A 16,966-nucleotide genomic window follows, 5' to 3' on the forward strand; every position below is an offset into this window, starting at 1 on the left:
GACATCACGAGTGGGGCTTGCGGCAGACGATACCCTACTACAAGGGTCTCGTCGCAAGCCCGATGGTCGCGACCATCACCTGGCCACTCGCTAAAGCTGTGGGTGGTCACCCACAGCTTAGCGAGTGGCCAGGAGGACGGGTTATTTAAAACAAAGTGGCCGTCCTGATTCAGAGCAAGTCCTCGCTTTTTGTGAGTGGCTCTGAATCAGGCCCTATATCCATGTAACTTCCCAAATACTGTAAACTGAATGATTGTAGATTTACAAAACACAAGAGGCAAAATCAGGTGTGATGTACAGCATTTATTGGCAAAAAGAATTAGTGAGGGCTTAGACGCAATCATAAGGTCAACAAACAAAAGCAAAATAAAAACTCCTTCATTTTAAATTGATTATCTGCAAAACTCACTTTAATAGATGTCCAAGAGATTTCCTAATTTATACTCTGATTTGTTTTTACTGGAAACCATGGCTGGTGCAGACTAGAAAAGCGTATTATACTGTTTTCCCAACAAGGTCAATACAATTTCATTTCACTATGCAGAAACAAACAAACAAACATTCGCCATGTGTGTGATGCAGCAGACGGTGTAATGGAATTATTTGCAGGATTTGGAACAATATATATATAAGATGGGGTTTCTGTACAGGTTAAGGCTTAGCTTTCAACTAACTATTAGATGCAGAGTAGATTCTAAAATGACACATTTGTCACCGACAATGTAAAGAAATTCAACAGTACAAAAAAACCAACATAACAGAACAGTGTGATGCCAAAGAATCACATATTTAAACTAAGGGCGTACACGTGTTCTTTCAAGGAAATACACATAATGTACACATCTAAGATTGCCAATGCTGATTTTCAGTCAAAAGGGTTCAACTTAACAACATAAAAAAAATATTGATTTCAAGTTAAAATACTAAAATAATTATCACCCCATGTTTCAGTAAATGGGATATACAAAGCACACTTCATCAGCATTTAGGGATTCTGTTTCAATTGGGTCATTGAAATAAAACTGGGTCAAACAAATGCAATATTCAAGTTGTGTACTCAAAATTAAGTGTGTTATTGGCACGTATAAGGTATCTTAAAACATAATACTCAGTACCTATGCTACGTCTAGTATTATATGATAATTATCTTTTCATTTGTAAACAAAGGCTTATCACCTAACAAATTACACTTTGTTCAGAAGAAGGCATGGACTGTTCATGTAATACATTAAGTTCACGTATTGTAATATTGTGGTTTGTGTACGTGCAGATATAACTGGTAACTTATGACATGTAAAATAAAAAATGCTGCCTTTTTATATTTGCTTCATGCAATACTGATTTGATTATGCTGAACTGCATTGCTTTTAATGGGAAGATATGTCTGCTGATGTCTTTATAAATAGTCAAGCTAAATCCCTCAGGACTGTAATTTTCCCCAGACAGAAGTCAGCCAGGTCCTGTCTGTCTCTCCGCAGAGGTGCTTGTATTCCTAATGGTGTACATGACTGAGCTTGTTTTCAAGCTACATTATTCCTGCAAGCAAGAGAAAGGCACAGTTATAACAGCACAGTAGGAAATTGGCATACAGTCCTCGCTCTAGATAAATCACAGCGGGAGAAAACACATCCAGTATCTCAGACGATCTTTATCAGGAAATTTGACAAACTGACATTGGTGAAGTCATTTCGATAACAATGTCTTTGAAAATCTATGTACTGCAAATACAAATGGGCACAGAAACCAAAACTAATGTATTTTTCCTTTTTATATACTTCACAACGGTATAAAATGCACACAGCACAAAAAGTAGAAGCCACACTGCAGCCACCTGTGGTCATTCAGCATCTATAGCACAATGCAATACATGGTTTAGATAGCATGTTATTAAGTATATGATAAATGCAGACACGGGTTAACACTAAGTGAAAGGTGTTGGGACAAATACAGGTTCATGTTTTTAAATAAAACGGAAAGTGACTACTGCATCAGCACAAACTGATGTAATAGTACAGGTAGTGCCATTGTAAAATACATATGAAAGCAGAAAAAAAAATCACTGGTCACTGTCTATGATCCTGGGATGGAAGGAAAAGTTAGACACCTTAGACAAAATATCACTGAATAGGTGAAGGAAAGGACATATTTTTGAGGTTTTCATTTGATAACCAGTACTCTAGAACGGTTATTGTTTTATATAGGCGCTGTATTGCAATTTTACAAAGAAAATCAATGTTTTCATATTATAGTTTATACTGGAACAATTACAGACAGGTTATCTTATATATAAAATTCATTGGTCTGTTTGTTTTTCTGTCCGGTTATGCGTACGGACACCCCTTCACCGATTGGGATGAAACCAATGCAAGGTGGTCCAGTTGGATCCTGGACAGGTTTTAAGGGGGTTGGGGTCCTGGTCAGACCTCCTGTTGGTGTATGCTGGGCAGAATTTTGCTCCGGGGAGCATGTTCTGGGCCTTACACTGGATGGATTTGGATGAAAACTTCAGAGTGGTAACACTGGATCCCAGAAGACATATTAGGGGGGTTAGGGCCCCAGTCAAACCTCCCGTTGGTGTACGCTGGGCAGAACTTTGACCCGGAGAGCCTGTTCTGGGCCTTCCACTGGATGGATTTGGATGAAAACTTCACAGAGGGGTGGCAATTGGTCTGGGATGCCAAACTTAATAATTTGAAAATTTAAACTCGGGCAACGCCAGGTACTTCAGCTAGTAGTTTATAAAGCAACAGTTACAGGAAGGTGCTGGGAGTAGAGAGTGACGAAAACAAAAAATATTTTCCCCTTGACTCGTAAACAAACAACAAAATTAAAGAAAGCAACAAAAACATTCCCTCTACTTTCCAATATTCAATCATGGAAGTGTCTGGTAAGTAGAATGCCCAGGGAGAGATGTACTAAGCCTTGGAGAGAGATCAAGTGGAGAGAGATAAAGTACAAACTAATCAGATCCTGTCATGTTACAGGCTGTGTTTGAAAAATGATAGGAGCTTATTGGATGGTACTTTATCTCTCTACACTATCTCTCTCCAAGGTTTAGTACATTTAGGTATAATAACAGCTTGGCTGCCTGACCATTGCTGTTTCCCTGATCTACAGCTACGCTCTCATCACTTATGCTGTAGAGTGCCAATAAGGAGTAGGGGGGCTGAACCGCATGCTGGTCACACTATATGAAAGACTGGGATGGGAGTGTTGTAGAAAGTGTTAATCAATCGCTCTGTAGTTAAAATCTCCCTGTTCCCTGGTGACAGGTCAACTTTAAGAATAAACTTGTAAGCACACAGTCTAATATGTATTTATAGGCCGACCAGCTGTTAGAAACATTTATCTGCCCATATGAAAAGAACTGCTGACAACCAGCTTCTTTGTTCTGTGTGCAAAACTTTTGATTTGCACCTACTCTGCATTTCCTACTTGTTATACATACATCTTGTGTTGCAGCACATTAATTGTTTCATTTTAGATGCCTGCTATGCTACTTTCTATATATGTTCATAGTCTCATTTTGTATAAATATGTCGTACTTCAGGCATTTAGTGATACTTTCCCTTGGCAGTGACAGGACGCTGTGTACAGGTGAAACCATGGCACACCATACCAACCAATATTGGTGAAAGAGGCAATTTCCTTTTTAACCTGTTTGTACCAGTACTGAAAGGCATTACTGGTACCAGTAGTGTGACATGCAATATGTACAGGTTAGGGATGTGCAGGCTCGGTTCTACTCGGTTCCGTTCGGTTTTTTTTACCGATGGATTCTGATGTAAAATATAGCGTATTCATTTATATTTGGAACTGCCTCTTTAAAGCAAGCAAATGAAGAGGGGTATGCTTGTATCAGGTAGTTATAGTGAGCATTGGGTGTATATCTGCTAACTGTAGACAGCATACAATGCCTGCGCACACATAAATTCCATAATAAAAGTATATTATGTATAAATGTATTTTATTCATGCAAAATAAAGGAAACCTGCAGGGTTGTCGATAGTAAGCAAAGGGGAGGATGTCTTTTGCACATGCCAGCCTCAGCGTCCAGGAAAGCCATGGATGCGTCTTACCTGTGGTCAGTCCTCCCCATCTTCAGGTGTGATCTCTGTCTCTTTATGTACCACTACTTTGGTCACTGACATGTCAGGGTGCTGCTCTTTGGCCTCTTTAATTGCCTGAGCCAGCGCCTAACGCAAGAAGAACCAAAAGGGGACGGAAACAAAAAGGGGGTGGAACATGCATGATCAGTGGAAAGGTGGAAAATCATGAGAAAAGTACACAATTTACAAATGAGGAGACACAATTAAACATGATTTATTTAGAAATTACGTGTTGACGGTACACAAGAGATGATACTTAGCCCAATGTTCTCATATGGTATGTCAATTAAATCCCCCTAAGTTACTTTGATTACGTTAAAATGGAAATAGAAGGTCTGGGCATGTATACTCTGTCACAACAACAGGCTATTAGTGTCGGTAGTGAAAGGGTTAAGTATGATCTCTGTATACCCTGTTTCCTGCAGATCAGTCAGTCACACAGTGGTAATGGCAACTCCAGCAGCATAGTAAATATGTATAAAAAGTTTCCTCTCGGCTACTTTACCTGATCGTGGTCAATGTCAGCATCCCCAGTAATCACTATTCGCTTTTCAATTCTGGTCTCTGAAATGCCTCCTTTCACAGTCTATGCAGAGATGAAAATGACCATAAAATACATGTATCAGAATGTAGTCATGCAACAATTTATTGCTGCCTTATCAATCCTGACCACTAATTCATGGTAGCTGGTCCTGATGTCTCAGACACAGGCACACTCTGTGCAGGTACAGATAAGAGATGCGGTATGTGCAAGGTAATTGAAAGTAGTCTTAATGCAATCTCTTCAGTGCTTGTGCTGTTTGCCTTCGCTGGGTGTAAATTAGTTTCCCCTTCTCAAGCAGCACTGTTCTAGCTGACAACCCCCCAAATCCCTGGGCAATATACAGTATATAGCTTTTTTCAGGAAAAATAGTAAGTGGTATATTGTTATTTACTGCAGACATTCGGAAACGTTTGTTAGGTTTTAAATATTGTGTCATATTGTTTTATTCATACAAACCTGTTGAATCTGCAAATCCTATACATATATTCTATACAGTACTAGATAATAGGTATTTGTTGGTATGAAACCCACATACAAATATATTATTATTAGATATTACCTGACAGGACAAGGTATGACCAACAATACCAGTTTTTGGAGTTTATGATTTAAATTCCCTGGGGAACTAATCTGCCCTGTAAGGATGCCAACGACAACTGACGCGTCAACAGATTCTCAACTCCTGTGCGTAGTGTTAGGAGAAGGCATATTAGCTCTAGATGAGTGATTACTCAATTTGTTTACTAACACAGCTAACAGCCTGATGCTGATGCCTGTAAAGCCTGACAGGACATTCATGCAAGGATAGCGGAAAACACAGAGGGAAAACTCATGAAGAATGGGTAGACAATATCACAAGAAATTAAAAGTATATTACAGGGATGAAAAAAACAAACAATAGTTATTTAATGCATACCGCAAGTAACGATAAAGGTCGAGTAATATGCCACTCCTGATCTGTAATCGTTCATTTATTTTAATTACAGATGTGTCCTGCCACATTTTTGCTGTGTACGCAGCAAAACGCGCCACGCATGGCGCGAGATGTATGCCTGCGAGCGGATACACGCACTGAGTTCACACCCATGCCGCGATCGCAGTGTGCTCCATAGCGTAGTGTATGCTGCAGCTGCGGGTAATCACATTACGGGATGCGTGCGCACGTTAGTAGCGCGATCGGCAAACATGTAGCAGGACACACCTGTATGTGTATGCATTCTGCATAATCTGATTTAACTTTCATTATCAATGTACATTTCTCTATTTGGTTTTAGTGAGAATTATGCATACAGTATATCAATGATGTAACTACGGACCTGATTCATTACGGATCGAAACTGTGATCGCAGATGCAATTACGTAGAACACGGACCCTCTGCGAAAATAGGAATGGGCCATGCGGCCGGCGGTTCGATTCCCGTCAGCGACAGCCCGGCAGGAGCAGAGTGCGACGCAGCGGAAGCCCGACAGCGCTGGAAATCCCGATCGTGGATAGGTAAGTATCCACTAACCTAACCCCCCTAACCCTAACCCTCCTTAGGGGTGCCTAACCCTTCTTCCCCCCCAAGTGCCTAACCCTAATCTCCCCTCTAAGTGCCTAACCCTAACCACCCCCTTCCCCGCTACCTAAACCTAAGTCCCCCGGGGGGGGTGCCTAACCCTAAGTCCCCCCCCGGGGGTGCCTAACCCTAAGTCCCCCCCGGGAGCCCTAAACCTAACCCTCCCCCCTGCGGCGCCCGGCATCACTACGATCGTGATGCCGGGCGCCGGTCTCCCGGCGTCGGGGAAATGCAGGCGTCTACATCTAGATGCCTGGCATTTCACCCTTGCCGGGATAAGACAGTCGGGAAGCCGGCTGCCGGTATATAGGCAGTCGGCTTCCCGATTGCTTCCCGCAAAAATATGCTAATGTTTGCGATCACTATGACGTCGCAGCCCTACATAAGGACGCCCACTTCCCCTTACTCACATCCGTAATACCTTGCAAGTCTGCGAAACCATCTGACCCTCACGCACAATTGTACAATGTCAGACCTTACTCAGAAATGGCTAACCTTCCAGTACGCAGTGAGAGATCAAGCTGCGTATGCCATTGCAATTGCTAATTTATGCTCGCCCCTGTAAAGGCATTTAAACGCACTGACACGCCTGCGTTTCCACGACCACCCCATCACCACCCCCAAATGCTCACTCTGCGATGGGTCTGCGTGATGTCTGTGATCGTGCACGTGCACTGCGATGCATACTCAGTACGCAAAAATCGGTCGTCTGCACTTGCGATCTGTAATGAATCAGGTTCTATGTGAGCAGAACTCATTTTATTTATATTATACAAGTGTTGTATCAGCTGTATATACTGTATGGAGTGCTGGGAAAGCAGGAATACAGAAGAAAATGCTGGAAACTCCCAATCTATTTAACAGCTATTTACTTTAAAATCATACGATTGGGGTGAGAAACCGAAGGTAATGGGAAAGGTTTAACCAATCACAAGCAATGCTTATATGGTGGCCTCTTCTGATTGGCTGAGCAGATATGATCTTCCATCCCAATTGAGAACAGGGGGTAAATTTATCAAAGGTCGATTTGCAGGCCGATTTGAAGAGTGATTTAGCTCTTCTCAAACCGACTCAAATCGAATGAGATTTACTATTATTCGATTTGAGTCGGTTTTGAACAGTGATTTGCTGTTCGATTTGGCATGTTCATGTACAAATCGAATGGCATATCACACTTCAAACCGAACTGCAAATCCCCGACAGCATAGAACTGCTTCATGCTTTCACTTTCAGCATGAGCACTTCGTTGTCACACAGATACATGCAGACATCAGTGAGATGCCTGCATGTATCTGACTATAAAAAGTAAAGAGTTAAAACTTAAAAAAAATTGACGTGAGGTCCCCCTCAAACCACAACTAGCCCCGGACTGTTCAAACCCAGGTCTGGTTGACTAAGTACAGGGAAAAATTACGTAGGGTATCCCTGTACTCAGTACAACCAGCACTGGGCTATGGGAAGCAGGGCTGGTTCTGGAATTACAGGGAAAAATTTGCATGGGGTCTCCCTGTAATTCACAGAACCAGCCCTGGACCCTTTCTAACGGGGGACTGATGCCACAGCCAGGGGGAGCCCTATCACTGGGCCCCCCAGCCGCAGCATCAGCCCTGACTGCTAGTCAGCCCAGGCCAGGGATCCTTGGGGAGATGGAGACCCCTCCAATAAAGGGGTATCCCTCTCCAGGGCACCCCTAGCCTAGGCTGATAGCCCGGAGCTGTCCCCGCCACCCCTGTGCGGGGATAGCTCCGGGTCTGAGCGTTCATTGGCTGATAGAGGTCAGGCCCCGGCTCTCAGCCAATGAACGGCTCCCTCCATTGAACTCAATGGTGGGAGCTGCAGGGTAACTAAACTTTATCTTGCAATTCCCACCATTGAGTTCAATGGAGGGAGCCGTTCATTGGCTGAGAGGTGGCGCCTGTACTCTCTCAGCCAATGAATGCTCAGACCCGGACCTTCAAAGGAGGAAGCTGCGTCTGTGCGCTTCATTCGGGAAGGACTATTCATCCTGGTTAGGATGAATATTGCTATATACGATGGTCGCGTTTATCGTTTTGTTATTTTAAGAAGACCCATTGATGCCTACTGGACAAGGGGACCACTCGAGGTAATATAGGTGAGTATGTGTGAGTGGAATAAAAGGAGTGTATGCGCTTGACCAGCTGCTTAAAGGGTAGTAGAATAAATAAAAAGTTTTTAAGCGCTTGTGATGAGCTGAGCGGACAAACAAACAAATAACACATATATGTTTACAGTCTTTTAACACTGAGTGCAAGAGTTGAGGCTTGCTGGTATATTGCCAGCGCTTCTGTAAATGATAGTCTGTGTGCCCGGGACAGTTAGGAGAGGAACGGGCACACAGACTATCATTTACAGAAGCGCTGGCAAGATACCAGTAAGCCTCAACTCTCGCACTCAGTCTTAAAAGACTATAAACATATGTGTTATTTGTTTGTTTGTCCGCTCAGCTCATCACAAGCGCTTAAACACTTTGTATTTGAGTATGTGTGAGTGTGTATGTATGTATGTATGTATTAAACTTATACTGTGTAAGGTGTGTGTGTTTCTTTCAACATTTCTTTACAGGTGAACTACAGGTCCCAGTGGGCCCTTAATGCCTCGCATGCTGGTGCTTGTGGTTCTCCTAGTACCAGCATGCGGAGGAAGCTTGCTGGGACCTGCAGTTCTACTGTAAAAACAATGTTTATATTCCTCTATTTTTACACTACACTAACTCAATCAACCCACCACCCACCGCCCATGGGAGCCCCGGGCTATCAGCCTAGGCTAGGGGTGCCCTGGAGAGGGAGACCCCTTTATTGGAGGGGTTTCCGACTCCCCAGGGATCCCTGGCCTGGGCTGACTAGCAGTCAGGGCTGATGCTGCGGCTGGGGGACCAGTGATAGGGCTCCCCTGGCTGTGGCATCAGTCACCCGTTAGAAAGGGTCCAGGGCTGGTTTTGTGAATTACAGGGAGACCCTACGCAAATTTTTCCATGTAATTCCATAACCAGCTCTGCTTCCCATAGCCCAGTGCTGGTTGTACTGAGTACAGGGAGACCCTACGTAATTTTTTCCCTGTACTTAGTCAACCAGACCTGGGTTTGAACAGTCCAGGGCTGGTTCTGTTTTGGGGGAAGGGGCCTCACGTAAATTTTTTTTTTACTTTTAACTGTTTAATTACTTTTTACAGCCAGATACATGCAGGCATCTCACTGATGTCTGCATGTATCTGTGTCAATCCGACCTGCTCATGCTCAAATCGAAAGCATGAAGCAGGTCTATTAATTTGGTGATTTGAAGTCCGATTTTGAGGTCGATTTCAAATCGAATGATAGTAAATAAGGGTTTTGTGTGTTGGGCTATGTACCAATGTTTTTCCGAAGGTCGATTTGAGGCAGATTTGACTAAAAATTTGATTTGAAATTCGATTTTACATTCGATTTGGTAAATACCCAAAAGCAAAATTGAATACAAATCGAATGAAAATCGCACCTCAAATCACTGAAAATGCCAAATCGACTTTTGATAAATTTACCCCCAATAGTGCTAGTAGCAAATACTACTGTGGAACTATTCCAGGATACCCTGGTTGCAAACATCTGTCCCAGTGCACAAATCATTCATGCTATTTTCATATAACTGGAGGAGTTAATATAGTGGTATAAAATTCTAAGTAATTTACAATGAATAAAGGAATGTCCTTGGTTTTAGATGCTTTAAATACATTGCCTTGAAAAAGTATTTAGTTCCAATCCCTTTTTTTTTCAAACTCAAGTATTTCACACCATGTAATTAATTTGTTAATCTTTGCAGAGCTCCCCCACATAAGAAATAGTATTATCTCCCTTTGTCAGGAGATAACAAATATTTGTCCATTCCTCCTGGCAAAATGACTCAATCTGAATCAGGTTCGTTGAGGAGCGAAAATAGACAAGTTTTACCACACTTTTCAATGGCGTTTATGTCACTGGATTACTCAAGCACAGCTATTTTCTTCATCTTATGCGCTTGTAAAGTGCTTTGGTTCATTTTCCAGTTGAAAGAAAAATTCCTCCCCAGTCTGAGCTCAATGGAAGCAGTTAGCAGGAATTGTCTGTAATGTATGTGCATTATTCATCCTCCTATGGCTCATGACAACACTGACGGATCCTGCCACTAAGGGCCATATTCAATTGCCGGCGAAAAGCCGTTATCGGCGATACTTTTGCCGATGACGTCATTTTGCCAATCTGAAGTTATCCCCGTATTCAATTGCGGAGACTTTTCGCAGGTGCGAAAAGTCAATGCAAAAGAACCAGCGAAAAGTTCTCAGCTATGAATAGGTGTCGGAAAAAAGTGCAGAATTGGGGTTTTGGGGTACAGACTTCCAGAAACCACCCAGCACCCCTTGGGAAGTCCCCCAAAGGTAAATTGTGTAAAAAAAAAATTAAAACAATTTACACAGGACACCCCAAAAAAGTACTCTTGTTTTGGGGGCGAAAAAAAAACAAAGTTGGGAGACAAGCTTTAAAACTAGCGAAATAGACTCTGGAGGGTCCCCAAGTATGCGCCAGGTGTTTTTTTGATTGCAGGTGGTTGCGGCAGGTGGATTTTTCAAGTTTTTTAAAAGTTCACATTAGCCACTTTAAAATATGCTTGCACACATTTTCAAGTACCCCAAATTTGATGGGACTACTAATTTATCAAAAAAAAAATGCTAAATGCTATTCTTTACCACTTTTTCAAAGACGCAAAATAACAGCTATTGAGACCATTTAAACACCCCAAATACCTTCAGCAGGAATATTCGGGGGTACCCATAGTGAAACCCCATGACAGCACTTTTCTCTCATTCCAATTTCGCCGGTTGCCATTTTGGCCGACTTGGAATTGAATACGGGGATACGCGGGGACGAGCGCAATATTTTTTCGCTCAGAAACTAAGCGATGACGGCGAAAAGTCCGGCAATGGACTTTTCGCTGGCAATTGCATATGGCCCTAATAGGCAATCCCATAAGTGATCTTACCAGTGTATTATGTCATTGTAAAGATGGTTTAGCTGGCTTGTATGAAGTGTTTGTATCGTACTTACCTCTAACATTCAGGTCAAAAAGCTCCATGATAATCATATCAGATCTAAGACTGTTTTCCAAATACCTGTGGTATCATCTACATGGGTTCCTTTATACAGACATTTTACAGACAAGGATGTGAGTTAATTTATTAATCTATTCACCTTTTCCTTCGATAAAGCCGGTTTCGTGGATGACTTGGATAGTGTTGATGCATGTATATGATCTTTCATAACAGCCACTAACTTCTGTCCTTAGTTTCATAACTTTTCCACCTCTGTGCAGTGGACTGTTCTGATATCTGCTGGATGTTTAATGCCTTTGCCATCCTTCCTTCCCCTGACGTCTTCCTATCTATAATTCTATATCTCACTTATTCGAATACTCTTTCATCTTCATTTTATGGTGTATAACTGCCAGTGGCGTAACTAGGGTATCTGGAGCCCAGGGCAAATTTAAAAACGGAGCCCCCCCCCCCCAAAAAAAAATCCCGAAATGTGCACGTGTGGCAAAAAATGGGCGTGGTCACTTAAAAATGGGGTGTGTCAACATGACACACCCCTTTATTTTCACGCTGAACATTCCCATCCATATGCACCTTAACCCCAGTAGTACCCCTTATACAGTACCCCCCGTATGCAGTTGTGGTCCCTCTTATGCAGGCCCATAGTAGTGGTATCCCCAGTAGTGGTATCCCCAGTAGTGGTCCCCCTTACTCAGTGCCCCCAGTAGTGGTCCCCCCAAATGCAGTGCCCTATGTAGTGTTCCCCCTTATGCAGTGCCCCCAGTAGCAGTCCCCACAATGCAGTGAACCCAGTAGTGGTATCCCCTTATGCAGTGCCCTTTATATAGTGCCCCCAGTAGTAGTGCCCACCCCCTATGCAGTGCCCTTTATATAGTGCCCCCAGCAGTAGTCCCCCCCATGCAGGTTTCCCAGTAGTGGTCCCCCTTATGCAGGCACCCAGTAGTGATCCCCCCTATCTAGTGCCCCCTGTAGTGGTCCCCGCAGTGCCCCTAGCAGTAAGCCCCTTATATAGTGCCCCCAGCAGTAGTCCCCCCCCCTCCCATGCAGTGCCCCCAGTAGTGGTCCCCCTGATGTAGGCTCCCAGTAGTGACCCCCCCTATCCAGTGGTCCCTGTAGTGGTCCTTCCTCTTATTGCCCCCAGTTGTGGTCCCCCCAGTGCAGTGCCCCTAGCAGTAGGCCCCTTTTATAATGCCCCCAGTAGTAGTTCCCCCCCCAAGTAGTGGTCCCCAGCAGAGGTTCCCCCTCCCGATTAAGTGCCCCCTGTAATAGCCCCCCCAGTAGAGGTCCTCCTAATAATGGTGCCCCCAGTAGAGGTCCTCCTAATAATGGTGCCCCCAGTAGTAGCCACCCCCCCCGTTGTGCCCCCAGCCCAGTAGAGGTCCCCCCAGTGGTAGCCACCCCCGTTGTGCCCCCAGTAGTTCTGACAGGTTTTTAAAAATACATATATAAAAACTTACTTACCTGAATCCACGCTGCTGCTGCTCCTCCAGTCTGCGTCGCCGCTCCCGCCCTCCAGCACTCCCGGGCTGGCGCGCTCAGCATAATGGGACAGACGTCATGACGTCAGTCCCATTACCCACTGCAGGAGCCGGACTGCTGCAGCAGTCAATGAGAGTCTATCTGACTCTCATTGGCTGCTGTTTAACACATGCATCGCCACCAGCGCTGGCGGCGATGCGTGTGTTATGCACAGCCTGAGCCTGCCTCCTGGCGCTATTGGGCAAGCGCTCAAGGGGAGGGAACGGGCTCAGGCATGCAGCACAGGACCAGCGCTGGAAGCCTAGCGCCGGCCCTGTGTAAACGTGTAGCGCTGACCGCACTCACTGCGGTCGGCGCTACACTGGCTAACTAGGGCGGGCGGGTACCGTGGCCGGCGGCGCCCCCCCCCGCGCCGCCGGTCCCACGGCGCCCAGGGCAAGCACCCCGCTCGCCCTGCCCTAGTTACGCCACTGATAACTGCGTAGAGTGTTATGTATTTTAATTTACAAATATAAAGGCGAACCACTAATTTCTTATGAAAAGAGAGAAAAATATCACTTGCGCACACACGTTAATGAGCTGGCAGCCTATCCCCCAATGATCAACACCGGATCATAAAATAGAAAGTATGCTGAAAAAACAAACAGGTCCAAGTGCTCAGCCCTTAAGGATATAAACAAATCCCAATTTTCGGTTAGGATAAATATAATATTGAATGAACAGATGTTTTGCTTATAGTCACGTTTGTAGTTCCACTTAAAGTCCAGAAAAAGGTAATAATAAAAGTCAGCCCAATCCTGATTCCGTCAACATATATAGGTTTTCAACACCATGGATCCAATGCTAATCTGTGTTTCCTCGTGTAGATATGTAAAACAGAGAAAAAAACACATACATAGTGTAAAACCATCAAACAATTTATTTCACTTAAAAAACACACATATAAATGGCTACGTACCATATATATCCTTTTTCAGAAAAGGTACAGTCAAAAGCATATAGGGGTCATTTAAGCTCCCCCTACTAAGCTATACCTCCTTTTCTCCGGGTAATGGTACTGCAGCCTCTGGATCTCAGCCATTTATATGTGTGTTTTTTAAGTGAATTAAATAGTTTGATGGTTTTACACTATGTATATGTGTTTTCCTCTGTATTACATATCTGCATGAAGAAACACAGATTAGCATTGGATCCATGGTGTTGAAAACCTATATATGTTGACGTAATCAGGATTGGGCTGACTTTTATTATTACCTTTTTCTGGACTTTAAGTAGAACGACAAACGTGACTATATACAAAACATCTGTTCTTTCAATATTATATTTATCCTAACCAAAAATTGGGATTTGTTTATATCCTTGAAGGCTGTTTGTTTTTTCAGCACACTCATTTCTTATGCTGGGTACACACTGGCAAATATATTGGCTGATCAATAGATCGGCCAATATATCGTATGCCCATCGTACAGTGTGTACCAGCGATATGTCTGTGAATGACGTCGTTCACAGACATAATGCGCTGGCTGTGCTGCACAGTTGATGCCCAATATATCTGCAGATATACCTTTCCATCGTTCTGTGTGTATGGGCAATCAGCCGACCACCCGTACACATGCAGCAGAGGCAGCGGGGTGCGATGCGACCCCCGGCCAGCTGGACCTGCGGCAAGATGGATGATGGTTGTTCAGTGTATATGAACAACCATCATCTACAGATATATCTTTTAGGTGTGTTCCCACCTTTACACGGGTGGAGTTTATGAACCAATTGTGTCACTTTCAACTGATGGAATGTTTTTCAAATATGTATTTCAAATCTCAACTTCAATTTATCTTAAATTCAGAATCTGTAGCAATGAAACAGGGAACAAATATGTTGGGAATCTGAATATTTTTTCAAGGCACTGTAGTTATCTTAGAGTAAGCCTATGTCATCTTTAATTGGTTGAACAGCCCGCAAGAATACTTCTTCTTGTGCTGAAAATGTCTGTGATACTTAAACATATGCTTCGAATGATAACTACGAGAGAAAAAAAAGCAGAAACTTTGACTATCAAAGGAGTTATATTCTCAAGGCTATCAAATCACTGCTCCTGCCAGTATAAATGATCACAAAATTGCCTTCAGCTAATTTGATTCATCCTCAGATAACATTTGCCAGAGGGTAATCAAGATGGGAACTGCAAAGTCTGTTCTGTTATGAAGCATTAAAATTGGTGAGGTATTAAGAATAGAGACACAATGGCTGGATGCTGTGCATAATATATCAGACAAGTCTAAACATAACTATTGTAAGATGGAATATGTGCACTCTATGGCTTATATTAATCAGCTATTTGTCATCTCTTTAGTATTGCTGTAGTTGTTTTGTAATGATCTAACACAACCTTAGCAAGTTGAATGTTATAAGATGTCATCTTACAATAGAGTAATGATTTCTTAATAACCAGGCTTCACTTGTAGCTGACTATAGCCAGTGCCAGATTAACGTCCACATTGGCCTGGAGCTGAAGTTCTTGAGGGGCCTATTGTGTGCCGCTGTTGGGGGTGTGACAAGTGCCGCAGCAGTGTGACTGGTGATGTGGGGTCATGACCAATGTGGTGTAGGTGTGGTTTACATAGGGATGTGGCCTGTGCTGTGGGTGTGTTTAGTTCCATGGAAGGTATTGCTGGCGCCTACCTTAAAACTAAGCGGCCACTGTTGGAAATCCCCCACTCTCTCTCCTTCCCTCCAAACACCACTCTCAATTTTTATATTACCGTATATACTCGAGTATAAGTCGACCCGAATATAAGCCTACTTTTACCCAAAAAAACTGGGAAAACTTACTGACTCGAGTATAAGCCTAGTGTGGGAAATGGCAGCAGCTGGTAGTGCCCCCAGTAGTAATTCCCCCTGGTTGTGCCCCCAGTGGTAATCCCCCCTTTCAGTGCCTCCAGTAGTAATCCCCCCCTGGTAGTACCCCCAGTAGTAATCACCCCTTTTAGTGCCCCCTGTAGTAATCCCCCACTGGTAGTGCCCCCTGTAGTAATCCTCCCCTGGTAGTTCCCCCAGTGGTAATCCCCCCTTTTAGTGCCCCCTGTAGTAATCCCCCCTTTTAGTGCCCCCTGTAGTAATCCCCCCCTGTAGTAATCCCCCCCTGGTAGTGCCCCCTGTAGTAATCGCCCCCTTGTAGTTCCCCCAGTGGTAATCCCCCCTTTTAGTGCCCCCTGTAGTAATCGCCCCCTGATAATGCCCCTTGGTAGTGCCCCCTGTAGTAATCGCCCCCTGGTAGTGCCCCCTGATAATGCCCCCTGGTAGTGCCCCTGTAGTCATCGCCCCCTGGTAGTGCCCCCAGTAGTCATCACCCCCTTTTAGTGCCCCCTGTAGTCCCCCCCCCCAGTAGAGAGAGACGTGAAAAGATAAAAAAAAAAATCACTTACCTGAACTCCCGCGCCTGGTCCCGCCGCTGTCCGCTCCTCCGGCCGCTTTGCATGGGAGAGACGTCGTCATGACGACGTGTCTCCCATCACCCACTGCGGGAGCCGGAAGATGGCTCCCGCAGTGGGAGCAGCAGCAGCCGCTGAGAGTCTGACAGACTCTCAGCGGCTGCTGATTACACCAAACACGTAGCTGCCAGCTCCGGCGGCTGTGTGTTTGGCAGTGTGTAGCGCTGACCGAACTCCGTCCGGTCAGCGCTACACTTGACTCGAGTATAAGCCGAGGGGGTACTTTTTCAGCACATTTTTTGTGCTGAAAAACTCGGCTTATACTCGAGTATATACGGTATATATATATATATATAATATATATATAATTATATACATTGGGCTCAATTCTATTAAATGCGAAGTGAATAGCGCGGGGAATCAGCTCCCGGAGCTATTCAATTCATTATGCTGCTGAGTCCGACTAAGGATCTCTTCTCGCATACCTCCTGGGATGCGAGCAGAAATCCGACAAAAGTCCAGACGCGACGCTGTTTTCTGCCCTTAGCGCCGGGAAAACAGCTCATTCCCGGTGCTATTCACTTAGCATTTAATTGAATCGAGCCCATTGAGCGTAGTGTTGCACTGATAAGACTTTGGGCACTAGAGTGTGTCCAGAGTCTATAGTGCATGCACAGGTCACCAAGAAAATGGCTGTGGCGGCCAATTCCCCTTTACTGAGCATGTGCAAAACAATGGGAAAATTGCCACGGCGGCCTTTTTCCAGTCATT

General features: G+C 44.2%; 1 protein-coding gene across 17 annotated transcripts in view; it reads right to left on the reverse strand.

Moving 5' to 3' along the window:
• Positions 1-283: 283 nt before the first annotated feature.
• Positions 284-16,966, reverse strand: part of EPB41L3 (erythrocyte membrane protein band 4.1 like 3) — a 311,810-nt gene continuing 295,127 nt past the window's right edge. For 16 of the 17 annotated variants that reach the window (XM_088469653.1, XM_088469659.1, XM_088469657.1 and 13 more), the window contains 3 exons: positions 4,615-4,695; positions 4,080-4,196; positions 284-1,536 (listed from right to left, as the gene is read on the reverse strand). In XM_088469653.1, the coding sequence (XP_088325779.1) occupies positions 4,086-4,196; positions 4,615-4,695 (192 nt within the window). In that variant the 3' untranslated portion in view covers positions 284-1,536; positions 4,080-4,085. The remainder of the gene's footprint in view (positions 1,537-4,079; positions 4,197-4,614; positions 4,696-16,966) is intronic. The other variant, XM_088469651.1, reaches the window with a different exon arrangement.

Source organism: Taudactylus pleione, unplaced genomic scaffold (assembly GCF_031769625.1).
Source record: "Taudactylus pleione unplaced genomic scaffold, aTauple2 ptg000093l, whole genome shotgun sequence".
NCBI classification, from domain to species: Eukaryota; Metazoa; Chordata; class Amphibia; order Anura; family Myobatrachidae; genus Taudactylus; species Taudactylus pleione.